At 43.9% G+C, this 27,082-nt stretch overlaps 2 protein-coding genes across 3 annotated transcripts; one reads left to right on the forward strand and one right to left on the reverse strand.

Annotated features, from left to right (window-relative positions):
* The first annotated feature begins 441 nt into the window (after positions 1-441).
* LOC115575419 (disintegrin and metalloproteinase domain-containing protein 11-like) lies at positions 442-21,398 on the forward strand. 2 transcript variants are annotated; one of them, XM_030407476.1, is made up of 26 exons: positions 442-1,012; positions 1,748-1,938; positions 5,955-6,031; positions 6,388-6,454; positions 8,283-8,365; positions 8,816-8,879; positions 9,178-9,238; positions 9,650-9,831; positions 11,116-11,187; positions 11,437-11,603; positions 11,701-11,785; positions 12,320-12,410; positions 12,915-12,966; positions 13,490-13,589; positions 13,823-13,894; positions 14,566-14,658; positions 14,904-14,984; positions 15,077-15,127; positions 15,204-15,267; positions 15,397-15,502; positions 15,748-15,867; positions 15,956-16,124; positions 16,594-16,705; positions 17,470-17,560; positions 19,142-19,159; positions 19,414-19,558. In XM_030407476.1, the coding sequence occupies exons 1-26, from the start codon at positions 811-813 to the stop codon at positions 19,427-19,429; spliced, it is 2,487 nt and encodes an 828-aa protein (XP_030263336.1). In that variant the 5' UTR covers positions 442-810; the 3' UTR covers positions 19,430-19,558. The 2 variants fall into 2 exon arrangements, with proteins under 2 accessions (XP_030263336.1, XP_030263334.1); XM_030407474.1 differs by lacking the exon at positions 17,470-17,560 and having other exon boundaries at positions 19,414-21,398.
* Positions 21,399-21,760: 362 nt separating this feature from the next.
* p3h4 (prolyl 3-hydroxylase family member 4 (inactive)) lies at positions 21,761-26,943 on the reverse strand. Its single transcript, XM_030407477.1, has 7 exons — positions 26,366-26,943; positions 25,353-25,502; positions 25,098-25,269; positions 24,889-25,017; positions 24,655-24,800; positions 24,089-24,172; positions 21,761-22,301 (listed from the first exon to the last, which is right to left on the reverse strand). The coding sequence occupies exons 1-7, from the start codon at positions 26,810-26,812 to the stop codon at positions 22,152-22,154; spliced, it is 1,278 nt and encodes a 425-aa protein (XP_030263337.1). The 5' UTR covers positions 26,813-26,943; the 3' UTR covers positions 21,761-22,151.
* Positions 26,944-27,082: the final 139 nt, after the last annotated feature.

Here is a 27,082-nt window from a genome sequence, read left to right on the forward strand (position 1 = left end):
ACTGTTGCATCAAGTGGAAGCCAGTTTTGTAAACACGCAAAGGGGGGAAATCTGTCTTTCTTCGATCAACACAAAGGTTATTAGAAATACAAATCAGTTTTATTTATAATTATTCTGATATTAGCTTTTATTTTATCCAGGCAGATGTAGAAATGTTTTATTTTTAGTTGACGGACACAGAGTATCTGAGGAAACATTAATTAAATGTATCAGGATGTCTTTGCGCCACTCCTTCAACCTCAGCAGACCTGCAGTGTTCATGTCACTGCAATCAGAGATTCTCCGCCATTTATACGCCTATACCGAGGTAATGGACAAAGTGATACAGCCCTGGTCGTGCGCTTCAGCCGCCGGGCTGTCGCATCCTCTCCCTGCACGGAGCGCTGCATGGCAACGGGAGGAGGAGGAGGCTGCTCGGGATGAGGGAGGATACCACGGGTCCCACGTGTCCTCCTCACCGCAGACCCAACGCAGTTCTCTTCGCTCTTCCCATCGCTGCGTTTCCGCATACCGCAGATTCACATATACGCGCAGCCTCGTCCATACACCCATACGCTGCCGCGCTGCTTCGCGGAGCTATGCATCCGCGGTGCGCACTCTCCCGTCCCTCACTATCTCCTCACTGATCAATCTCCAGGCCTGTATCGATTATCTCCGCCATAAGCCTCCAGGTTATGATTCATTTTTCATCACTCTGATATTGTAACTCTGCTATAGTATAGCGGCCGGAGCTGAGAAGGGCGAGAGAACACACAGAGAGAGAGAGAGAGAGAGAGAGAGGGGGAGAGATGAGAGGACGCGCGTCGTCAGATGTTTAGCACATTTCCCGTCGAGCTTCGCCATCATTCCTGCTGCGCGCTGTTCCGTCTTTTTTCCCTCCGCTCCCTCGGCCGGGTTCGTGGCATTTCGCGGCTCTCTCGATGCTGTAATCCGGGGGAATATGTGAAGATCATGCTGGCGGTGTGGTGCTTCATGGTCTTTGCTGCAGTGGGCGAGAGGCTTGCAGTCTCAGGTAAGAGAGAGAGAGAGGAGAAAGGAGAGAGAGAGTGGGGGTTTGGATGGAGAGCGGGAGCACCCTGCTCGTTTCCCGTTGCATCCACAGTTTTGTTTTTCTCCTTGCACCAGCACTTTTCCAACCCTGGTGTCGGCTGGGATTTTATTGTAGCGGGGTCTCGGTGCCAAGCAGCCCACTGGCCCTTAGAGCACTCTCCGATGCGGTAGATCTGCTGCATCAACACATTTCCATCGCAGCCCTGTTGCCCATCCAACGTACACATAACCATCTCCGGCTGGGATTTATCCAAGAGACATCAAGAAAAGCACATTGTATATCTTGGATTTTTTTAGTATTTTACAGCTTAATTGATGGTTACTGAGATTTTAAGCAATATAGTCCCTGTGTATATGTGAATATGGGCGTCAGTCTATTAGCCTATAGAGCCCATAAACCATGATAGATTAATAAATTAATTATTTTCCATCAACATATAATCATGTCCACTAAAGTCTCAGAATAAAGAAGTGAGTGCATGTCATTATCTAGTCAGTGTGGTAAATTAGGTCAACAGACACCAGCACACAGACACAAACACTGAATGGTTGTTAAAATGATCACTTTCATTGGCTTTGTTTACTACACCGCTGCCAGGTGCAGTTTAGGCAGGCTCAGGTGTGTCCCCACCTTGCCAAGCCTCCTACACACACCCATGAGCCTGTGTGCTGAGTGTCCCTGTTGTGCCACATGCAGGTTCAGACAGGAGCCCAGTGCAGGATGGAGGCATGTGGGACTGGTTTACCCCAGCAGGGCGGCCGGATGGCGGGGACGCCGCCACCGAGTTCACCTATCCGAAGCGGCTGGTGCAGCAGATCGAGTCGGAGGAGGAGATGGCTCATGACCACTTGGATACCAGAGTGAAGAACAGCACAGGGGATGCCTCGGTAAGTTTGTGCCAACCTCAACCCTACCCCTGTTTGCCAGTTTTACTTTCATGTCCCAAAGTCTGATTGTATGCACATTGAATCACTGTGATTCTCAGCTCCGTGGTCTTAATTTGGGGACAACGAATTGGAGATTTGATTGCTAATCTTTTTTCTAGGCGAAAAATTCTTAAGAATTTAGGGAATAAAGAATTTGGATAATCACATATTGACCAATATATACACATTTTCTTTTCAAGAATCCCTCAAACGTGGTTGAAGGTAGGGTTATTTCACAGTTGACAATAAACTTAACTGTATGAAAAGAAATGACTGCAATTTAAGTGTGTTCGGTAAAACAAAGTCTTCAAACCAGCACACATCAGACATATACGCTGACACTGACCTACATCAGTCAGGTTCTACAAGGAATACCAAGGGGTCCTTGACAAGTTCTTAAATATCTCAGATTAAAATGAGGATATTGGGACAATATTGTAGGGATGAATATTGGCACAAAATATTAACCCAATGAGATTCTTGATAAATAATAATTGCTAGGGTGGATATAATGACTAAGTCGTAAGTAAAGTAAAGAATTAGAGCAACAGTTTGATAATCTCAGAAAATGACATCACTATAATGTAACAAAGCCTTTAAAGGAGACATATTATGCTCATCTTTAGGTTGATAATATTATTTTAGGTTTATATGCTTCAGTGCTTGTAAAATGAGTCTGTGATGCTCTGTTTTCACTCCTCTCTCTTTAAAAACCTCTGATTGGCCAGCTCATACCTGCCTGAGCCAGCATCACTTGTTGTATTTCCAACCGGCCCTGTCGTGTTTTCAGCTTCAACTTGGCCTCATTTTGACCAAAAAATATACATAGATTGTACAAATGTATGACATGATCACATAATGTGATGTCACAAAGTCACCAAATTTAAGGCAGGACTACTGACGAGGTGTTTCAGGCCCTTAAAGGACAGGGTTTTCAGTGGGAGACTGGAGCTCCTGTTGGCACAAACCTTGGGCTTTTTACCTTCTAGCACAATAGGTTTCTTTTAAAAACAGGAAATTCATATCCTCCTGACTACCAGTAGTTCAAATTTGTCCTCTGTGGAGGACATTTCTAAACCTGAATATCTCCCACCCACTGCATACTACTAAATGAACTCCTTTTGCTATCTACAGAGGACATTTAGGGCTTTTCAATGATACCAAATGTGAAGGGGTGGGGCTTTGGTACCTTTCTCCTCCTCATTTAGGAAAATAGCAAGCACATTTTATGGGAAGAGGAAAAGTAAGCACATAATACTTTTTATTGAGCAAATTTTGGCTTGAAATGTTGTTGGCATATTTTGCACAAGTCTCTTAACAACACATTAAAACATTGTCTGAATTTTTTAACTGTATTTTAGCATAGCATTTAAGTGTTTAAAAATGTCCTCTGTAGTGGACATTTGTTATTTCCTCCATTTTGTTCTGTTTTTTTCAAATGAAAAGAAAGGGAGTCATTCTCAGAAGCACCTTGGTTGCCATCAAGGTTCAGTTTCACATGTATGGCATTCCGATGTCCACTGTAGTGGACTGTTACTAGAGGGTCGTAACATGGACATATGATATCTTAAAAATAAAAGCTTTTTTCCCCAAAGAAATGTTTTCACTATTCTAATTACCTTACAAAGATTGGGGAATTAAAAAAAAATTGCGTTTGGACAATATTTTTTTTCCTGGTAGTCAGGAGGATATTGTGACTAAGTTGACATATACAGTCATCTATGACGATATCGATATAATGTATATATATTGCCCAGCCCAAGTGTGTGTGCGCATATGAGTGAGTGAACCTTCTGATGGATACCTCATGTTTCCAGTGTCTGTAACAGTGCAGCACTCTGCTCTCTGCTGTCACGTATCGTCTGCTACACAGGGATGACAGTGCAGGGTGGTATCTGTGCAGCAGTCACCACTCCTCCCGACATTGGCCCAGTTAGTTGCTGAAAACCCCTTCAAATGTCCACAGTGAATGAAACCGACACAGACAAGTTGTTGTTTGACAGCCATTTATTCCACCCTGTGTCATCTGGCAACAAGTTCTGAAACTTAAAACCTCCTAACCTGATTTTTTTTTAATACAGTGCAAGAATTGTAGTGAACCCACTGTTTATCAAAGATGCCGTTTGAATGCATGCATGCGTGTTTGTAGTGGCCCTCAACTCCAAATGACAAAGCAGAGCCCCTCCTGCAATATGCAGTCATTGCGTCCGATCATCCGGCTACCGCGCTGAGCCCCTGACTTCTTCATTATTCAATCGTGTGTTGAAGTACATCACCATTAATTATGAAACAGGCCTGTGTGAGAAGTGCTGCATGGTTCAGGAGGCTTGAACATTTCCCATCCCTTCACCCCCCCACTCTTCTCTTTCTCTGTCATGCTGATATGATGTAGATCATATAAGTATTATGAGAGAATACATTAAGCTCCTTACACACACACACACACACACACACACACACACACACACAGAGTCACATGTTTGAAGACCACAATTAGGATGAATGTTGTTGCCCCTGGAGCCCGTTAAATATAAAACAAGAACTGTAAATGTAAAACAGTCATTAGATACAAATGAGGGCTCTAACCAATGAGACGAGGATTCAGCAGGCCTCCTTTCAGCTGATGTACTTGTCTAACCCTGCCCTGTTTTGTTTGGTAAAATATTTAAGATGCTACGAATGAGGGGCATCCTAAATTTAGAAGCAGCAGGAGCTGAGCTTCTTTCCTCTCTGTTCTGTCATATCATGCTGTGCCGAAAATAGGTGAGGCAGCAGTTTTGCTTTAATGATTTTTGTTTGTTTGTTTTATCTGTCATGATGAAATTGAATCAAATGACGAATGTTTTTAATGTTTAAGAATAAAGACTGGATTACAATTACTTTTGAAATTTCAGGCTGAAGTTGATATGCTGCTTGTTTGAAGTTTAAGGTGTATCTTAAAGATGACGACATAGATCGATTATTGAATGATATATCAATTCAAATTGATGGATCATTACTCCCCTAAGTATTTGACAACCAGGGAATGCAACCTGAAAAATTAACTATCTTTCTCCAGAAAAGCTTATTGTGCCTTGTTTACCAGTAGCAACCAACAAATCCTGCATACTTAACCTTTAAAACCTATAGTCCTTTCTCACCATTTTCTGACATTTTATTGTCCGAAGAATTACTCAGTTAATCAACAGGTTAAAGTTGCAGCCCTAGTGGTTGTTTGTCAGCCACCTTAAGAAAAGACACAAAAAAGATCAGAACACAAACGTAAATGTGTTGAACACCGTTACTGTACGGAGACACAGCGCCTATGGGCAGCATGCTTCATCCTCTCCAAGACCGTAGTAAGAAATCTGTTGTCCCTAGTCACTGGAGAGAATGATTCCTGGATAGTGATGCATGTTATTGTAAAAGCCCAGTGATTCACTGCAGCCTGGTTCCTCCAGACTGAGATCAAAGCCACGCTGGCACAGCCAGAGCTGCTGAGGAGACGCACTGTTAAGTCTGCAGTAAATTTCCCTTTCTCTCTATCCGTCTCTATCTTAGCTGGCCCTACTGTCTCCTCACCTCATCGGCTGTCAGCTGTTCATTAGAGACATTGGTACAGAATCGCTCAATATAGACGATACCAGTAAAGTTTCCCCTCCTCTCCCCCCTCCTTTTGTCGAGCCCGTCTCCATCCATCTTCGTCACAAAACTCCAGCACAGCTCGTGAGCAGCCACAGCTCTCTGCAGACACGCCTGCCTGAATGCTGGCAGCCAGTGTCGATCAATGAAGACTTTATCAATCATAAAATGTGAGCGGCTGAGATGCTTTTTGAACATACACACTGTTGATTCTGTTGAATTATTCACGAGATATTTCAAAATCAGTCTGTGGCCCTAACAGATCGAAGCACTTAACCACAATTGTTTTGTTACACTTCAGTTTATCAGCGATCAGATCCGTATCTGTCAATGTGTTTTTTTGTTTTTTTTTTCAGCCGGTCCACTTGGCCCGGAGCTGTTTTCAAGTGGGAGCCTTTGGACACACCTTTACTCTGGACCTGGAGCTGAACCAGTTAGTATTACCATCAGAATCATTAGATCTGCCTGTTTGCAAACGCTTGTATCAGTAGGTGCTCTTAATTTACTGCAGCTGTTCTCATTAGCATTTCCCTCCACTTAAGCAAATGCACTTAGCGCCTCTATTATGTTACACGACAAGATGGGGAATACCAATGTGGCACACACACACACATGCACAAATGCGGACTCTTAACTGCTGCATTTTTATGAGGTTCGACTGATTTTATTAGCACCACATGTAAATATGGTCACCTTTTCTTAGTGGAATATATTTGAAGGGAGGGCAGAAATAGAAAATGATCACAGATGAAGCCTGAAATTCAATGTATCTCTCCTCTCTCTTTGCAGTCACCTACTGTCTTCAGAATATGTGGAACGGCACTTTAACCAGGATGGCAGACCTTCGCAGTCTGTGGTAAGACTGTTTGCGTGGGGTGGGGATGTGTGCTGACAGGAATTTAGTGAGTGAACTTGTCGTTTGGAACACAGAAGGCAGCATATTAATGAGATGACCAGAGTCGCGGTGCAGCATTCGGCTCTTTGGCTGTAAAAGCAGAGACTTTGTCACATTTTACACTCACGCTGCTGCCAGTGAATCTCAGAATGAATTAAAAGTTTGTCAAATGTGATGCCTCACATGGTCTGGAGCTCCATTATATAGCATAATTCCTATATTTTATGGGCATCTATAGCCAAACTATTTGATTCAAGTCTCATTTCAGACATAAACGACATGCTTTCTATATGTTTCTGTCTCTTAAGGCTGTTATTTTTAATTCAGTTGTGATGTTTTGTTGAAGTTTGACCTCCTGTTTTATCTATTTATGGACAATGGTCTCTGCTTCAAAAGTAGCCTGCCATGACACCATTAGGATTATGTATGCTCTGCTCCACATATATGTCAGGCAGTGCTCGTGCGGTCCTCTCTGCTGTGTCCTTTCCCAAAGAAAAAAAGACAGATGATGCCTGTGGTGTCAGACCAGAAGCTCAGAGAAAGAATTGAGAGATGACAGGAAAATGGATGAAAGCTCGAACATCTAAATGGGAAGTACGTTTGTCACGACAGACCAGAGGAATGTCACTGCATTCTGCTAGCCAGGAGGGATGGCTCTTTTTTTTTTTTTTCTTCTGTACAAATGTGCCACTCATTGCGCCCCCTCCTCAACCAACCAACCAGTCACCCACCCACCCAGCCAGCACTCCGTGTCCCCACCCACAATCGGTCCAAACTCTCCCTCAGTCCTCCCAACCAATCACAAGCCTGTTTCCATAGCAACAAGTTAGCTCAACGGCGTCATTAAGTTCCTGGCAGCGAAGAGAATGAAAGAAGAGGGAGGGAAGAGCTGAGGCGAGAGAGGAGGAAGAGGAGGAGGAGGAGGAGGTGGGAATATGAGGCGTAAAATGCCAGTTCATACAAAGGCAACGTGAGCTTTGGCACCGAGGGGTAGTCATTTTGGGGATGCATGTTTGTTCCCAGAGTGGCAGGAGGTAGGGAGACCCGTAGTCAGGCCAGATTGCCGCTCAGCTGGATGGAGTGTAGGCCTCACGTGACTCCTCTGATGCCGCTGCTGGCAGGTGTGATGCATTCAAGGCAGCACATCACCAGACTGATCTTTGTCGTCAAAAGGGTTTAATTTACATCAAACTTACTACGCCATCGTTTCCTGAGCTCTTGTGGCAAGGCTGAGGCACCCTGCTGAGCTCATTTTGATCTCGGTGAACCTGTTTTTTCACTTTTCTCACCTTCCCCGGTGGCTCCTTCCCCGCTGCTGTGACCTTGTGTCGTCGTGCGCCCACTTTTGAGGGAGTGACGACAGCCAGGGCTCTTGCTGCGGTAGTCAAGGTTGTTGTAAGGGCGAGGATGAGCAGAGCGCAATTCTTCTTTTAATCTCCTCTTGTGCATTTCAGTTGCAGCCTGCCTTCTGTATAGCCGCTCTGTTAAACTCTCACATCCAACAGTGTGGGCAACATGAGTGGTGATTTATTCAAGAGATTGTCAAGGGTCTACCTCCAGCTCTATTGTGAGTGAAGCATAGTAAGGTGGAGTAGAGCACAGGACACAAGTAGGTCACAAACTGTTCCAGAAACACAATAGTGGGGAAAGGGAGAGAGCCGCATATGCAGAGGTTGTGAGAGGTTTTTCTCTTGAACTCACCTTCAACGATACGCAATGAAGTTATAAATGCCTGAATTGTGTCAGCAGAGGTTGTGTCCTGAACAACAGTGGTGCATTGTGTCCACAGGGAGGCGAACACTGCTACTACCAGGGAAGGTTAAGAGGTTTGCCAGAATCCTGGGCAGCACTCTCCACCTGCCACGGCCTGTGGTGAGCCGGACAGTTGTCCTTTATTTATCAAATCACATAAAATTTACCTGTGCATGTTAAGAGAGCTGCAACAATTAATTCAATAATTTGTTCGGAAAAATTAGTCGTCAACTGTTATGATAAGTGAGCAATCGTTTAGATTTTTCTTCTCGTAAAAATGCCAAACATTTGCTGGTTCCAGCTTCTTGAATATGAAGATTTGCTGCTTTTCTTTGTCATTTATGATAGTAGAGTCTTTGGGTTTTGTATTGTTGGTTGGACAAATGAAGCATTTGGTGATTTTTTTTTTTTTATGGTTTTACAGACCCAAACGATTACTTGCAGCCCTAGAGCATGCTGATCAGACTATGCTTGAATTTCCTGCACGCAAAATAACAGCTTAATCTTTAAGTTTTCTGTCTGCTCTCTGCTGCACATTTCACTGTCTGTCACCTGTGTTCGGTTCCTTAGTGGCATGTTCTCTGACGGCCTCTTCTCTTACGGGATCGAGCCCGCTCACAATGGGAGCAACCAGGTAAAGAGTCAAGGGGTAGTTGTGATGACTACTGCGTATTTATGGACCAGAATGATCGAGAATTGATTTGTAGTGTAGGGTGTAATTTATATTATAGCCTTATTAATCACATATCACATTATATTACATATTGCTTCTAGCTAAGCACGTACCCAGTCTCCGAAAGTATGATGAAATCACCTTTTGAAATAATTAAACTATTTAAATGAAACTGCATTTTGCTTTGTACTCTGGTTCCATGCTCTGCCGGCTGCGGTGCTTTTTAGATCCTAATGTCATCTGGTATGTTCTGTTATAGGATGATGGCGCTCACTTAATCCGCAGGATGCCTGATATCAGACTTTCCCCACACTGCCCAGGTACATACAAGCATTTAAAGTTGACACTCAGAATAGCACTGTCGTTTCTTGTCTTTGCATCTTTATCACACCTGAGTTAACAGCCTTGCCTGCAGTTATATAAATTAGACCCAGCCTCCTATCCACTGTTGCAGTCATTTCTAAATAAATGTCACTTAATTAGATGCTGCTGATGACACTGTGCAGTAAACGTCCAACACTAGAAAAATCTTCACACCAAATAGAGAGGACAAAACAAATGTGATAATGGAATATGATGTAATTGTCAGTTAGTTCAGACAGGGTGATAATTGCAGGCACAGCTTTTTATGATTAGGAACTCTAATGTTTGGCTGAAATAGAGATAGTAATGCTTTCACCGTGCCCTAAAGTGCTCTAGCTGTCTACAGCTCTGCTCCTCTCTGTGTCCAGACTGTGCAGAGGACAGCCAGTGGGAAAGCAGAGGAGGTGACAGTGATGAAGACAGGCCAGACCAAATGAAGGAGCAGCAGGCGTCTGGGGGGTTGAAGCGATCCAAGAGATTTGTTCGCAAGCCTTCCGTCCAGACTGAGACCAAATATATTGAGTTGATGGTGGTCAACGACAACGACATGGTGGGTTGAAAGTACATTTTGCTACTAATCATGTTGACGTCAAATGTGCAGTGGTGGTCAAAGAATCTGGAAATGTCTGGTTCACTGAGGCCACGACATAACCTGGTTGATTCATACATTAATACTTGTAGCCTTCATAACTTCACCAAATACAGTGTTGTTGCAAAGTTGTCCATACACCTACTATGTAGCTTCTGTTATTCTGTGGCTGCAAAGCTGACAGAGGCAGCGCATGCAGTCTAGAGTCCGGCTTGGGCTGCATTTTTCCGTCCGAACCCAACCAAGACTGAGAGTACAGAAACTGAGCCAAAGCCGAGCCCGACAGGTGTTGTGTTTGTTTATGTCCAAACCCAGAGTGAGCCAAATACAGTTAATGTAAGCTGGATGGATGTTTACCGCCTGGAAAGTAACAAATGGTCTCTGTGTTGCGTTCGAAGTGTCACATAAATGTCAAACCACAGCACCTAACAGAAGATATAGCTTCTACACAGACAGTAGGTCCATCAGTTATCATTTAGTATTACTTATTAAATTTTTACACAATGTTTTTTTTTTTTTCACACTATATTTTGATGATTGAACTGAACCCGAACCCTGACAACATTTCTAAATATTTTGTCTGAAGCCAGGATACCTGATCCGAGGAGTTCAGGTAGGGTATCCATGCTCTCATACTGACAGCTAATTTCATCTTGCAGCCAGTGACATTAGTATGGTGTTACAGCTGTCCTCAGATGTCTAAATGTACAGATGCTGACATGTCAATGGAAACTGTCTTAAAGGAGTGCATACAGAATTTACCTAAAGACAGAAACAAATAATGAATGGGCACTGTTTACTATAATGTCCTCAAAACAATAACCCAGTCTAAAATAATACAAACAACACCTTTTAAAACATCTATACTTATTTTCATTAAATTGAAGAACAGCCTAACCGTACATGAGTGACCTCTATTTGTCAATTGTCACTGATGTATTGGTGCTCTTACTGTCCTATTAAACACTGAAACACCAGCACAAGAGTTCAATAAAACAGTTTCTCCTTCTTACAGACATTATAGAAAGAAGATGAATGCAAAATTACTTTTGATTCCAAACTGAAAAGAAAAAGTTGCCTTTCAGGTTATAAGCAGTTAATGGAAGTAAGATAAGTGCAACATATCTATCAATTCATGTCTTAATCTCAGGAGCCTTACAAGTATACATGTACAATTGTCGGTGTGTGTGTGTTGAGTGAATATGATCAGTCTCTTACACCATCTGTGTATCTGTGTCTCCACAGTTTGTACAGCTGCGTCGCTCGAGCAGCCAAACCAAGAACTTTGCCAAAGCGGTGGTCAACATGGCAGATGCGGTAAGAGCTTTGTTTGTAGGATTATAATCCTCCCACTGCTAAACTCTGCATATACACACCACCACCTGCCAGGAAGAATATGTGTGTGTGTGTCTTTGTGTGCGTTTGTGTGTGTGTGTGTGTGTGTGCTTATTTCCAAATGCCTTACCCCAGATAGCACTGAGTTCTCCATTCACAGTGAGGGTTCACAGCACAGGTGTCACACCAACAAAGCAGTAGACTGATGGGCGTTTTTTTTTTGGTCCCCAGATCTACAAGGAGCAGCTGAACACGAGGATCGTGCTGGTTGCCATGGAGACCTGGTCCTCTAAAAATATGATGCCAGTCATGGAAGATCCATTGATAACACTGCAGAACTTCATGAAATACAGGAAGGACAACATCAGAGAGCAGAGTGATGTCGTCCATCTTTTCTCGTAAGAGGACTGACAAGAAAAAAATTAATAACTAGAGAATTAATTTGATGTTTGTATGCTAGTTGTTAAATGATGACATCTTTCCTGTGCACCACAGAGGGCGGACATTTCACAGTAGCCGCAGTGGGACAGCCTACACAGGAGGAGTGTGTTCTTTAACAAGGGGAGGAGGAATTAATGAGGTAAGGAAACTCTAAAATGGATTTGTTCTTTCGCTCACACCAACATGGACTTTGTTGTTAGGACAGAGTGAGGCTGGCTGGTTTTCAGACTTTAAAGGTTCAGTGTGTAGGATTTAGTGACATCTAGCAGTAAGGCTGCAGATTGAACATGTCCTGGCTCACCTTCTAAAAATGCAAAAGTATTTAGGCCAGTATTTGGTTTGTCAGTTCTGGGCTTCTGGAGAAACACATTTTTTTTTAACATGGCGGACTCTGCTCCCTCTGTAGATATGAAGACTCATACTAAGGAAACAAAAACACAGCTAGTCTTAGGGTTTAAAAAAAAAAAAAAAAAGATCTCCATCCAGACAAGAGTTGTAGCACCGTTTCAGAAATAATCTCCGTCCATACCAACAAAATTGAAAACACATGTCAGATGGCCATTCACATCCACTTGGCATGTCTGTACTTGTGTAAACAGTATAACAGTATTGTCCTGGTTGGATTCTATCTCACAATAAAGCTTTCTTGTGTGGATTCTTTGTATGTTTCCAGTACGGGAATGTCGGTGCAATGGCCATCACGTTGTGCCAAAGTCTTGGCCAAAACATCGGTATGAGATGGAACAACGCACGCAACTCTGCAGGTAAAAGACAACATGGAAGCCTGATAACACAGGTGGAAGGATGGAGAGATCAATGAACAGAATGTGTGGAGGAGCGAGGCAGAGGATGGTAGGGAGGGGGTGAGATTTATAGCCAGGATGTTAGAAAGAGAGAGTTGGGTGTTGGTATCCCTGTCCAGTGGTTCTCTTCTGTAATTAGACTTCTCTATTAGGTGATTAGTCACCTGCATCCATGAAGGAGGGGCTGGTGATTAGAGCATCGCTGCCAGTGAACAATGAGCTCAGTGATTAATGTTGAGGAGCCATCAGGTCCATTATTCAGTGCCAGGACTGGAGCTCATTGCGCTCACTATAGGCTACCATACCGCTGTCACTAGGTATCAGTTCTATGAAAAGTCTTTTCTTTTTGTTGATCATAAATCTTTTTTCTCAAGTGTCACGGCTTGAGTTGTAAATGCTGATCAACATGTAATTCTTTTGGCATCATTAAATCACCTTTATTCACCCTTGTTGTCTCCTTCACAGGTGACTGCAGGTGCCCGGATGCCTGGCTAGGCTGCATCATGGAAGACACGGGGTAAAGATCCACATCACAGCGAACACACCTGTAGACAGCAGGACCATCTCCCTGTCGCGCTCCCTCGATGCTGCGATTCGTTCCGTTCATTTCACTCAATTAGACAAATAAACACCTGGAACAGAGGGATGCACTAACTTTTTACTCAGCCTTCAATGAGCCAAGCCGGCTTGTATTTGACGTTTAAAGCAAATTTGTTGGAACATCAGACATCAGCGAGCCGACCACTGTTTAGGAATTAACAAATCGAATCAAACATATTTACTCCAGGATGAGTGATTTGGATTTGGCTCTCCTGGCCAGATGGAACAATACAGATTTCAATTATTCATTTGAGTAATATCTTACTACAGATGGTAACATTTCTGTCAGATTGCAAAGTGGCACAGACACCCACAGCGGAACTGGCATTCCTCACTAGCAGAAAACCATTGTGCTGACTTCTTTTGTTAATTCTTTAAATTTTTTTGTCATGTCGTGGTCTTGATCTTGTGTGTCTGTGTGTGTGTGTTTGTGAACACAGATACTATCTGCCCAGGAAGTTTTCTCGCTGCAGTGTTGATGAGTACATCCAGTTCTTGCTCCAGGGGGGTGGAAGCTGCCTCTTCAACAAGCCCAACAAGGTGTGTGGAGGTGTAGGATGTGTGTTGGAGGAGCCACATCATTATTTATCGACCATTTCATTATTCTCGTGGTTGAATTTCCATGATAACACATGTTCACTTACATTTACATCTCTACATTCTCACTGTACTCTCAGCCAAAAGTCTCCTATATTACTGACACATTTCATCTCTTGTCCATCTGTCTCCCACTTGTGTATATTCTCATATATGTCACTCTCTGGTTCCCTCAGCTGTTGGACCCTCCAGAGTGTGGGAATGGTTTTGTGGAGCCAGGAGAAGAGTGTGATTGTGGATCCCAGGTGGTGAGTACCCAGCTGGACATCGGGCATGAAAGCCAGCTCTTTAACCTTCAGCAGATGGATGGCACCTTGTGGGTGTGGTGTTTACTGGAACAGAGCTGAAGGTTTTGGCTCGTTATAGTATGACTTGTAGACTGTTGGTATTAAGCCTGTCATCGGTCATATATTCCCCCGTTCCTTCCACTATCTGCATGTACTGCTTTCAAAATCCCCATCGCTACGTGAAAAATGACAACCTCCAAGCTAATGACCTTCACCCTGAAAATGGCAAGTTACTCTAACACTAACCTGTTCTCTAATTATATAAAAATAAACAAGCTAGCGGCTGTTTTCTTTTCTTTTGTGAGGATTTAGCCATTTTAATGTCAGGGCTCCCCTCCACCAATTTGTCCTGTACAGATGCCCTGTATAGCATAATAGGCTACACTGTCAAAACTATAACAGATGGAGACTTCGGACAAACTGATATGTGCCACATATTTTAATGAATCAGATCTAACGGGATGTGAGTGTTTCTGTGACTTCCTGTTCGGACTGAAGGCTGCTGGAAAACTGTCCGACTTGTCAGCAGTTTTTTGTCTCTGCCCACTGTCACTGCCGCCTGTTCTCTCATCCACTTTCCAAGTGAGGCACAGTTCATCTCAAACTTTTGTTTTGCTTGTCTTTGGCTGCAGGAGTGTGCGCGTAGTGGAGGAGCCTGCTGTAAAAAGTGCACACTTACCCATGATGCCATGTGCAGTAACGGACTGTGCTGCAGTTTGTGTAAGGTGAGTCCAAACAAGGAGTGAAAAATGTGAATTTCATGTGAACTTTATGCATATATTTATTGTCCACCCCCAAATATAGGTGACAAAAACTATTCAAGGGTCTAGATTAGTTTATTAATTTAAGAGTCTGAGGTAATCCAAATTGAACAAAATGATGACATCATTAAAAAAAAAAAAAAAAGACTGACTATGGTGCATTGCATTAGTAATATGATTACCTGATGCCTTTTTATGCTGTGACCCAGTATGAGCGGAGGGGTGTAGTATGCCGAGACGCTGTAAACGACTGTGATATCCCAGAGACCTGCACCGGAGACTCGAGCCAGGTAGAGTCAACTGTGCTGTATGTAACACTGAGAAAAAGACTGCATGATCATCCAGAGTCTCCAAAACATGATGTACTTTTCCTCTTTTGCAGTGCCCTCATAATGTCCACAAGCTGGATGGCTACATGTGCGATAGCACTCAGGTAAGGGCTGGTTTGTGACGTGGCTTCAAGTCTGCAACTCACTCTGATGTATGCTTGATTACTGTTGTCTCTGCAGGGCCGCTGTTACGGTGGGCGATGCAGGACTCGCGACGGACAGTGTAGAGGACTCTGGGGTTATAGTAAGTATAGAACACGCGCTCCATTCACCAGGAAATTGTACGTAATACAGTCAGATTACTGTATACACATAATTTGTAGTCTCATTCTCCTCGTGACAGTCTAATCTGCGCCTTTGTTTGCCTTCCCAGATTCAGCAGACAGGTTTTGTTACGAGAAGCTGAACGCTGAGGGAACAGAGAAAGGCAACTGTGGTCCAGGTCCTGAAGGCCAAGGTTGGCTGCAGTGCAACAAGCCGTGAGTCAAACCATTCCCTTGATATTGTCATTAAAGAACAAGAGTGTGTTTACTCTATTCTGTTTCTTTGGTCTGAGGCTTTACTGAATTTTAAATAAGGCTGGCTTTACTTTATCATTTTCAATTAATATCATAAAAAGACCAAAACCATCATTATTTTTTCTACTATTTAGTAATGTATGTTTGTGAAAGGAGGGCACAGCTCACACCTCAAGGCTACACCTATTTTACCTGTTCCTGTTCAGGGATGTCTTATGCGGCTTTCTCTTCTGTGCCAACGTGACGATGAAGCCAAAGTTCGGTGATCTGCAGGGTGAGGTGACCAGCTTCACGCTCTACCACCAGAACAAGTACCTGGATTGCAGGTAAGAGGTTCACATCCATCTGATCTGGAGCATGACAATTAGGATATTGTGTCTTAATGTGTCTGAGATGTTTTGATGCTTCGCTCAGAGGTGGCCATGCCCTCCTGGAGGACGGCTCAGACCTGGGCTATGTGGAGGACGGCACTCCCTGCGGTCCAAACATGATGTGTTTGGAGCGACGCTGCCTCCCTGTGGCCGCGTTCAACCTCAGCAGCTGTTCGGGATCCAACTTTGGACGCATCTGTTCCGACCACGGGGTACAAAAAATTGCCAACGAACACTGATTTGGTGATTTGCAGGTCAAAAGACACTGACACATTGAAAAGTGAAATTTTTTTAGACAAATAAATTACTTGCACTCTTTATTAGATAAACTGTTATTTAGTCCAACACAACATCTGTATTTACAATGCTCATAATGTTCTGTCTCCTCAATTGCTGAAGTGCATTACTTGAGTAAATTCTACTTCGTTCCATTCCATCTCTGAAGAAAACATATCGGAAGATCCTTACAAACGATGACTATGTCCCCAAGACACCTACAGAAACGTAGACTTAGACCACGTGGACTAAATTCACAGTCACCCTGTTTTAAACCTGGATTTATAGACATCTTTTGACCTTCACATCATCACCAGATCACTCTCTACAGAGTTATTTTGAATATTTTTCTGTGTCTCTCTTTTGGCAGCTGTTGCACTTGACTGTCATCTCTCTCTCTTGTAGACCTGCAGTAATGAGGTGAAGTGTATCTGTGACAGGGACTACACGGGGAAGGACTGCAGTGTCTTTGACCCCATCCCTGAGCCAACAGTCCAGCCGGGCCCAGAGAAGAAAGGTCCATAGCGCCCCTCAGCCTGCCCATGTCTCTCTTCTGTCTGCCTCTCATATCCCCCTCATAGTCTCTAACCCATCATCACCGTAGCTTCTCTGTGCACTGGAAACACAAACACGAAGACACGAAGAGTAGTCCACATGATTATCGTGAGAACATCAATATTTAGAGCACACAGTGTTTTCCTTCCTACTGGTTTTCAATGTTGGTGAGTGTGGGTGTGTGTTGCGACACGTTTATCCATAGGAGCATATGTGCATGTACGGTATGTTAGTGTGTGTGTGTGTGTGTGTGTGTCTTGCAGGCACTGTCATCTTCAAGAGTCTCCCTTACTTTCTTGCAGTCTGCCAATGACACAGAGCAATTGAGCAGCTGCTCTTATAGGGCCAAAAAAAGCCACCCTGAGCAAGAGGGTGTCCAGCTGAAAGAGCAGGAGAGGGGGAATGAGAACAAAGTAATACAACTCTCTCTCTCCTTTTGTTTTTTTTTATGTAACTGTTGTCTTCCTGACCTCCCTCGCTCACCTGCCCGTTATCCCACCTCCACCCCACGTGCTGGTTCCCTCCTCTTTCCCTCCATCTCCTCTCTCTCTCTGTCTGCAGGTATCTTACCATCTGCCTCTCTCTCTAGTTGATGTTGTTGATGTACGGTGTTGATGCTGTCCTCTGACGTGTGTATTTTAGTGGTGTTGTTTTGTTTCTGCCCCTTCCTCCTCCTCCTCCTCCTCCTCCTCCGCACCCTTCCTCCCTCCTCCTTCCTCTGCGCAGGTCCCAGTGGCACCAATATCATAATAGGGTCCATCGCAGGTGCTATTCTCCTGGCAGCTATAGTCCTAGGGGGAACAGGATGGGGATTTAAGTAAGAGTTCTGGCATGCCTTTGTGTACCTGTCTGCTTCTACCTAATGGAAACCCCGCCCTTGCCACTCTCACCCCTCTGATATAGATGTAACTCGGGGGAGGGGGGGATGGGGAATCGACCATGCTAATGCTCGAGCCACTCCAGGCGTTAGAAATATGTGAAAACATCCAACCAGTTGTTTTATTTTCTTTGATGGAATCATAAGTCAACCCTGAGCTCCCTCCTGCACCTTTCCTCCACCTCCCTCAGCTGCAACCAGACCTTTTATATGTAATGACAGGGCAGGACCAGGATGTTAATCTGCCAGGAACCCCTGCAGCATTTCTCTCCAGTCTATTAGATCTATGAGCCTTTTATGAAAGCGTTTAATGATCACAGTGGGTTAACATAAACACCTTTTTTTAATACTTTTTACCTGTGGTGCTCTTTTTAGCCTGCAGTATCCTCTCGGCAGCATCCTATAACCCTTAATACTCTCGCTGAAATGCTCTGCGCTGCTCCACCTTTGCATGCTTGCTATCGTTCACTCCTTTTACTCTGACCTAAAAGGACCGCTCTGTCTTTACTCACAGTTGGATTGATAACATAATCGTGGCTGATTTAAGGTCTGTTGATTGAAAAGCAAAATCTAGCATGTCCTTTTAGGGCCAGAGGTAAGTGTCTGTGCATGTTTGCATGAGCTGTTAGCAGGAAGTTTTCTCTTCCTAGTCAGAGGGTGGGTGTAAGAGTTCCTGGTGCAGCACCTTGTCAGACTCTGTGGGGCTGAGAGGGCCACTGCCATGACTACTGTAGACCTGCTGCATGATATGTCATCACTGTAATCTGGCAAGAAAGATTTTGGAGAGGACTGTTTGATTAATAATTGATTGACTGACTCGTTTTTGTAAATCTGACAACATTGTAGTTAAATCTGATCTAACAACTGAAGTCAGTCCACAATGAAAGAAAATGGTTAAAACTAGGGATGCACGATATCTATCAGACCAATGTTGGGAAATGTATATTATCGGCTATTAATTGGTATTGATAGAGTTGATGATATGACGCCAAACTGCTTTCATCAACTCATCAAACACAGCATTGACCAACTCAAATAGTGGCTGTTTACACCTTGAAAGTTGGGTTGCAATCCACCAATGAACACAGACAAGACGAAGAAGAGTTTGTAAAAATCAAATCATCCATCTTTGTTCTTTACACGTGAGCATTTCCTATTCCTAATATTTTAATATTTGAAATCATTATCTTATCTGTGTCAGCCACGCAAAAAAGGAAATTAACAGTTATCGGTATCAGCTGAAAAAAATGTATCATGCATCCTTTGTTAAAATATTTATTCAGATGTTATGTTTCATAGTGTGTCTAGTTTTTAACAGTAACAGATAATTGTTAATGAATGATATTTTTCTCTTGTAGTTTTACTGATATTTCTCTTATACATTTCATGTTCTAATACAAGATGATGAGCTTCATAGCATGCTTCTAAAAAGAGTAATTTGGTTTGTTACTAATTAGTTTGTCACTTTTCCTGTTGTCACTGACATTTTGTCTTTTCTCCCAATGTGTGCTCGGGATGCAGGAACATTCGAAGAGGAAGGTATAACCTTGCAGGACTGTGTGGTGTGCTGTCAGTGGAGAAGCATCACAGAACATCCCATCACTAAACCTCACAGCATGGCCCTTTTATCCACAATATAAAGTCCATCCCCTCAGCAACATTATCCCATACAAGTTCTTGTTAAAAAAAATTGAAAAAAAAAACCCTTCCCTTAAAATTCACTCCATAGTTCCATCCATCTCTCTTCATATGCAAGAGTCTCTGCTAACAATCTCCTCTTCCTTCTCTTTCAGATCTGGTGGAGGATAAGATGCCTGTCTGTCTTTCTGTCTCTGTGTCCCGTCTGCTCCTGTCTTCCTCCTCGCACTGTGTCGTTTCCACATCGGAGAAGAGGGGAACTAAAAAAGAAAAAAAAAAAAGTCTTCCACTCCAGTCCCAGAATCTTTCCAGACCTCTTCCGATTATCGTTTCCTCCACGGTCCCGTCTACCCCTCTTGTCTGTCCTCACGCCTGGCTCCTTCCTCCTCTGGGTCTGTGGAGCTCGTCTCACCATACCAGCCAAATCATACTCACGTGGCTGCTGCCAGCGGGCTGCTGAGGATTGTGTCCGGGCCACGCCTAGAGTGAGCAGGTGGCTCTCCCTGTGGGAGACACCGGGGTCTTCCTTCAGTCCCTTGGCTCCAAGAATGTGCTTCGGTATCTGTGTTTGTCTTTTCTCACATCCCGGACAGTCTGATGAAGAACATATCAGCGGTGGACCAATTTAATAAGAGACATGTCTTTCCAATGCCTGCCTGCCTGCCCGCCTGCACAGAAAACTAAATTGGCCACCAACAGGTAAATGTTGGACGAGCACACAGACTCGCTAATAGACTGAAACTAAAGTCAGAGGAGCTGAATCGTCTCCTTTTTTCTAAAAAGAGATGGACCTGAGGCGGTTCCTCCAAGGCCAGGCCTCGACTAGGTGCATCTCAAAGTGGACAATTACGTGTTTTTAATCTACAAAGTTTGGCAAGATGGATAAAAATGAAAAGAAACCACACAGTGGACTGTCGTTAGCATGTTTTCCAAAGAAGGACTAATGATCATATGAAACGACGGCTCAAAAGCCAGAGCCCAGACAGATTACTGACTTTTTGTCCATTGTCCTTTGTCCCCACCCCCACACGCCCCCTTCCACAAGTTTTCAGGTAACAAAAAGGGAAGCTAGTTGTAATGGTTTTGGGATCATTTTAAACCACTGAACTTTGAAGCAGCAGAGACCGTAACTTAGTGTTTTCAACCACAGACTGACCAACATACATTCCACTATATCGTCTGTGTGTGTGTGTGTGTGTGCTCACTTCTTTCAGGCCCAAAGTTTGTACGCTTAGGAGGTTCAACCTGTATGTCTGTCCACGGGTGAATGTACAAGATTTTTAAAGGTAAGAAAGAATGTATGCGTGTTTACATTAGTGTTAGGGGCAGTTGTGTCCATGTACACGTTAACACTCCTCCTATCACAGGTAGATAGGCAGGTTTTTACCTCTAGAATATCGTCTCTTTCTACAAACTGTTGTGCGCTGCAGCCATGGTACCATAAAAAGGCAGCACTTTAACAGTTTTTATGTCAATGTATCTACAGAAAATGAGCACTAGCCAACTGTATGCACACCTATTTGTAAATATGTGCAAGATATGCTGAATGTTAAATGCACTGTATGAAGATTTATTTAAAAAAGCTATGTTAAAATAATGAGTTGTATCTGTTCCAGCAAAACACCCAGCTGTCAGTCTCTCGGCACAAACCGCATCCGCAAATCTCTCCTACATCTTTAAATGTGGCGCAGCAGCTGAGCCGGCTGTCTCGCCATTCTCTTATCATTCCAGCTATCACCTAAATGTCATGAATCTTTTGTACATTTGTTGATAGCCCTCAGCCCTGGCTGAGCGCCTCAGCCCAGAGGCTCCCCTAACAATCCCCGCTGTAAATGAGATTAAAGAGATCTAGTTGTGGGGTCCAGGAGGCAGCTTGGATGAAACTGTACGCGTGTATGAGGTCAGTTGGAGGTTTGCACTATGGTGGATGCAATGTTGTTATTATTACAATATGTACAGAGTTGGTATCAAGTACAATCTGCTCTGTAAGTTTACAGGGGGGGAAAGAGAAAATAGGATGCATCCTTTCCCATATTTTTAGACACCATCTTTTTGAATTGAGACAAAAAGAAAAAAATGAACTGAGGCTTGTAGTTGAATTGAAATGGAAAGAATAAAAGTACTAAAACATTAAATCACACGTCATCCACTCACATGTCATTGTCTTTTACTTCTGAAAGACATTTTTTAAATATAAATCTGTAAAATGTAACTAATACTCCGAGTAGTGTTTGAGGAGAATACTTTTGTACTTTGGTATCAATTTAATATGAGTAGTTTTACTTGTTATTGAGTAATATTTCAGTAATGTAACTGCACTCATACTTGAATACAGATTTTCAGCAGTCTTTCCACCACTGCTTGTTCACCAGGGGTACTTCTGCTGTTACCAAAGGGTACTTGTGTGCAGCCTGGCATCATATATCAACTTCTTTAGCCAGCTGCAACACCTGAACACAACCTAGCTCACAAGTGTGTATGAGGTGACAAAAACAAATCAAGTATATTAAAATATTACTTTAATCAAGAGCACATTATTATAACAACAACCCAAATGGCGGTGGACAAATCATTTAGCAGAAGAAATGCTACATGTCACCTTCCTGATACCACGGCGCCGCTGCATTCAGCTTTCATTAAATTAAAACTGAAAAAAGTCATTAACAGGTATTTAGCATTCAGGCTAACGACTGATTATAAAAAAAGAACAGTTTTAAAAGGCTGATGACAGCCAAGACGGAATATGTCAATCTCTGATCTTGATCAACATGACGGATAAGTTTGTTCGTTTTAATCTTCAGCTGCTTGCTGCTAAATACTGTTGGTCTGTTGTCATGAGAGGTGACGCAGAGCTGGAACAACAAGCGCTCTGCACAGGAGACGAGGACGGGTGTCAGTCTGCAACCTCTCCGGCGTCCCACTTGGTTTTGGGTTCCTGCCACCACTCAGCCAGGAAGGACTCCTCGTAGTCTCCCTCACCCTCAAACTCGGCGTCAGGATGCTCAGATTGAGTGGTGGCCACTTCTTCCGGTCCTACCTCGTCCTTTAAAAGTAAACACAAAACACTCAGTCAAAAGTAGGAAAACATTTCGCTATCTTACTTCCACTCTATCTGGGCGAGACATAACTTTTTCCGTCTTATGTCTATAAATCTGTCGCTTGTGCACCCTGTAATTCAGCCTGAGCTCCCTCTCAGTCCTCCTCCCCACCGCCCAGGTCCAGGCACCGAGCAGAGATGGGCGGGGCTGACCTGAGTTAAATAGATGTGGCACAGCCTCAGTGGCCGACACCTCCCAGCCACATACCACACGCTGCTGGCGGAAAACACGGCCCCCCTCCTGCTTTCCCTTCCGCAGCCTTCATCCCCTCTTTCTCTCCCTTTCATCCTCACTGACTTTTTCTCTTGTGCCCCACTTTTATATAACCTCAAAAGCGGCTTGAACTTAGACTGCTAAAGTAAAAGTTTATATCCCTTTTTTAGAAATATTTTTGATTTGCTGTTGGGCCAAGTTGAAGTGTCACTTCACATAAACATGTTTTCATAATTGCGTCTCCCTCGGGTCGTGTAGTCATGCAGAGATGGTTTGGGTTTTATCTAGCTGTCTGTGTCTGAATCCTCCAGGCACAATGGAGGTTGATGGAATTTTGTTTGTGCAGTGTAAAAAAAAAAAAGATCTAGATAAGGGTGAACAAGCTCATGAGATAAGATCAGAAAAGCTACATGGAGTAACGGGGGAAAAAAAACATGTCTGTAATTTGGGTGAATTGGCCCTTTAATGTCTTCTACCGAGCAGTTTATACCAAAAATAGTGCTATAATCTTTTGTTTAGTAAATGTCTTTGTGCACAGACAGTCATAGTTCAGTGTTATATATTTGTAGTTGGAGCTCATGTGTTATTTAAGAGAGATTATGTGACTTTTGATTTAAGAACTAAAGTTCCTTGTGAGCTGAAATCATAAGAAACAAAACACACTTTTGATGATATTTAACAATTTTGATGCCACAGCCTGATTTAATGTATGACCGGTAGCTAACGGTGCCTCATGTTAGCTGACTTCAGGTATCAATCCAAGTTTCCCCTGAGGATTATTAGGAAAATGATTATGTGCGATACTGTAGTACCAGTAGCGTATTGTAGTGTAAGTAACAAAACCTCATAACAACTGATGCACCAGCGGCACACTCAAGGCCTTAATAGTGTTAGCTAATTGTGCAAAGCAATTAAAATAGTGTGTGTAGTGATCACCTGATAAAACTGCCAACCTAGGCCGACTGTTTCTGGTTAACAGGATACAGGATGCACAGGATCATAAGATGTTTCTCTCCTGTGCTGCCACTATATTATGTATGTGCATTCGATATTATTACATAAGTGTCACTTGTGGCCACAGTTGTTCAGACAGAGGGTGAACAGAGGTGCTGCAGGAATGGACATAGTACACATCTAAAATAAAGGTATGAACCTAAAACTGTCCATAATATGGGACCTTTAAATTGTATTTGTGTCTGCTGCAGCAGGTTTATCTGATCTGTATATTCATGCCCCGAGTTCTCCTTTGAGAAAAGTCAAGTTTGTTGTTGTAATTTGCACTGTGCCCCATATTTTGGCATTAATTTGTCGTTATACAATTACACAGCCAATCCAATCACATTTCCCCACAGCCTTTTTTGTCTTCCTTTGAATAACACACAAATGATTAAAAAATGCATTAAAAAAAAAAAGCACAACAGCGTTTTGGATTGCATTATGATGAAGCACAAGAGACTTCAGTTAGACACTGGTGTTTACCCCACAGTCTGTCTCTACAGTAGCAACAGTAGCAACGTACCTCATCGTCTGTTTGTAGGTAGTTCAGTGCAAACTCCAGCATCTCCTTCTGCTTCGTTGTCGTGTTAAAATACCTCAGAGCCTCCTGAAAGACAAAAGTGGCATCAGCTCTTGTGTCGACCAGAGCAGCAGGCGAGAACAGACCAAACTTCTGTTTTTTACGGCTCTGCCCTGAGCAACAAATTTGGCCTGTTGTCCTTTTTTGTTTACTGCTTTTTTTTTCTTTTTTTTTGCCACTCAGTTCGGGACCCTTAAAGTATTTACAGCAGCAACCGGCTGACAGCAAAGATGTTTATGAGGCAGCCCGGCTCGACACAGAGCTGGTACGCTGCAGCTGCAGGGCGAAAAAAAAAAAAAAAAAAGATAGGAAAACGAGTCTGTCTTAACGAGGGTACAATGGTTTCTAATTACAACCCTGAGATTGTGTCCATGTTCACGCCAAGAACGCTTCATGCTATAGCTTTACTGCTTTGGTTAAGCGCAACCAGTGTGAACTTTCTGCCCCCTCTGAGCCAACAACAGAAGAACCAAAAGGAGAACAGTAATGAAGCCTTTCGTTTCACTCACAGGCCGAGGCTCAAAGTCCTTTTCCTCCAGTCCCCACTGCTCGCGGTAGAAGTGATAGTACTGCACATTTTGCAGCATCACCTGGTCTTTAGGGTCGAACAGCAGGTAGCTGGCTGCGCACGGAGCAGCGTTCTTTACATCGTTCACTGCGAAAAGATCGCAAAATACCACGTGTTAACACTTCATTACATACGCTGCCCTGTCCGGAGTGGCTGCCTTTGTCGTGCTTCTTACATTTATAGTAGGAAAACTGGAGGTAGTGATACATGGTGGCTACAAACTTCTCCACGAAGAAGCCCCCGACGCTGGGTGTCAGCTGCCCCTCACATTTCACCTGACACTTCAGCACATCAGTGTAGAGATCTGAGGGAGACACCAGAGACAAAGTGAGCACAGAACCGTCATTCTCTCGTCCGACACACACTAAACCGATCTCCTCTTACCTGCCAGGGTGGGATAGAAGTCTTTGAACTCTAAGATCTCGTATGAGCCCTCACAGCCGGCTAAGCAGCTGGCGTATATTTCAAAGTACTGCGTGATGGCCTGCTCCATGTTTCGGGCGCTGTTGCTGAAGTCTCCGTTGTTGTAGAGCGTCACGCTCTTCAGGAAGACGCCCTGGACGACAAAGAGATTGATTAGAGTTCAGCACTCATTTTATTCGCACTCCAGATGTGGACGACGGCGGTTTGTCTACGAACTTCGTACGGCTGCTCCTCGTGGTCGATGAGATATTCTTCCACGTCGAACAGTGTCTTGTAGTAGTTCATGTTCTTGGTCAGGTAGGGGTCGGTCGGGTTCTTCTTCAGGAAGGTGTGGGCCGCTGCCACCGCCTTCTCCAGGTTGTTCATCTGGAGAAAGAATAGACAGCGTTACAGGTGAGCTGTATGGAGCCATTTCATGTCTTTTTCGGTTGTTTTTCTTTACATTTTGAAACAAGTCCCCATCTACTTCGGCTGTTAAACAAGAACACTGTTTTGCTGTGACGCTCCAGAAATGTTTTGTGGACTGCAAAACTTCACCTGACTCCATCAGCTTGAAAGTGAGCTGATAACGACTTATTTTTTACCCTTGGGTGAACTTCTCCTTTAAGGCTTTCAGACACAGCCCTCTGATGAGGTGAGTGCCAACAACACCTTCAGCTTCTGAAGGATCACAGCAGCCAGATCTGTGATGTTACGTTAATATAATGAACGTTGTCTACACTAACACGAGGACCGACCACCTGGAGAGTTCACACATTATCACACAACAGGAAACTCTTTATTATTCAACAAAGACACGAGTCAGCAAACCCGCAGTCCTCATCAGCCCCTCTGACAGAAGAGAATAAGAGGATTGTTTCTCGGGAACACTGAAGAGACGTGGCACATGCTCAACTCCTGCTCGGTCGGCAGGGGGGCGCAACAAAGCAGCAGGGAAACCCGCACTGCACATCTCCTCCTCTAGAAAGTTCCTCTCAGTGAGTCAATCTGCGTCTAGAGACGGACTGCAGACACTTTTGTGGGGTGACTGTGCCCGTTACGCACAGTTATGGCAGCGCTAGATCTGTTCCTGTGTTATTATTCATATTCCAGCGGGGCTGCAAACGCCCTGCTCGCACTTAAAGGTCCTTCACATAACATCCACTTTGAGGTTAGTCACATTTTCCCGTGTAAGTATGTGGCACAACTTTAGGACTTGGTGCTGAAGGCCCACATTTATTCAGTCTCACCTGGTAGTGCGCGTACTGTATGTACCGATACGGCACCCTCTCCTCGAAAGTTTGCAGCACATCCCTCCGTGGGTATGAGACGCTAAACACTGGAAAATCCGCTTTGCACTTTTTCAGACACGCAGCCCTCAGCAGGATGTGGCGCATAACGCGCAGGCTGCTGTCGGCGAACAGGGTGTCGTTGTCCCGGCTCACGGAGCTGCAGTTGCGGCCGCAGAACGCCTCGCTGTCCCGCAGGAGCCGGCGGAGCCGCAGGCTGAGCTCCAGGTATTTGATGCTCTCTGCCCAGTTCTGCGCTCCGTACTGTTCCAGTGCGTGTCCGTACGCGGAGTCCAGCGGCATGATGTCCTTCTGAGGGAAACTTTTAAAGCTGTACGTCTCATACTGAGCGTCCACTAGGGCCAGGGCCGGGAGGAGAAGGGCCACACACAGGCTGCTCAGGAGCATCGTCACCTCCACCGGCTCCGGCAGGAGACTGGTCGTGTTTTGAATGGATCTGGAAACTTCCTCTTTCTTTACCAGGGAATGCTCATGTCTGCCTGCACGTAGGCTGCGAAAACCCTGTGAGACTAGATGCTGGAAACGTGGACTTCCGGTCAACACTTTCAAAATAAAAGCACCCTTAGCCCATTTACTCGTTACATACAGCACTTCCTTCCATTATTTGACATTTAGCTTTGTTAACCAAGAACTCCCTTGAGAAAGGCCTAAACCACA

This window comes from Sparus aurata, chromosome 23 (assembly GCF_900880675.1).
Source record: "Sparus aurata chromosome 23, fSpaAur1.1, whole genome shotgun sequence".
NCBI lineage: Eukaryota > Metazoa > Chordata > Actinopteri > Spariformes > Sparidae > Sparus > Sparus aurata.

Excerpts from the sequence above, each read along its gene's own strand:
- LOC115575419 (XM_030407474.1), top strand. The coding sequence starts at position 811 with ATGTTTAGCACATTTCCCGTCGAGCTTCGCCATCATTCCTGCTGCGCG. Across the intron at positions 13,895-14,565 it reads GTGATTGTGGATCCCAGGTG|GAGTGTGCGCGTAGTGGAGG; the intron begins GTGAGTACCCAG and ends CTTTGGCTGCAG. Across the intron at positions 14,659-14,903 it reads TGTGCTGCAGTTTGTGTAAG|TATGAGCGGAGGGGTGTAGT; the intron begins GTGAGTCCAAAC and ends GCTGTGACCCAG.
- p3h4 (XM_030407477.1), bottom strand. The coding sequence starts at position 26,812 with ATGCTCCTGAGCAGCCTGTGTGTGGCCCTTCTCCTCCCGGCCCTGGCC. Across the intron at positions 25,503-26,365 it reads TACAGTACGCGCACTACCAG|ATGAACAACCTGGAGAAGGC; the intron begins GTGAGACTGAAT and ends TTCTTTCTCCAG. Across the intron at positions 25,270-25,352 it reads ACGAGGAGCAGCCGTACGAA|GGCGTCTTCCTGAAGAGCGT; the intron begins GTTCGTAGACAA and ends TTTGTCGTCCAG.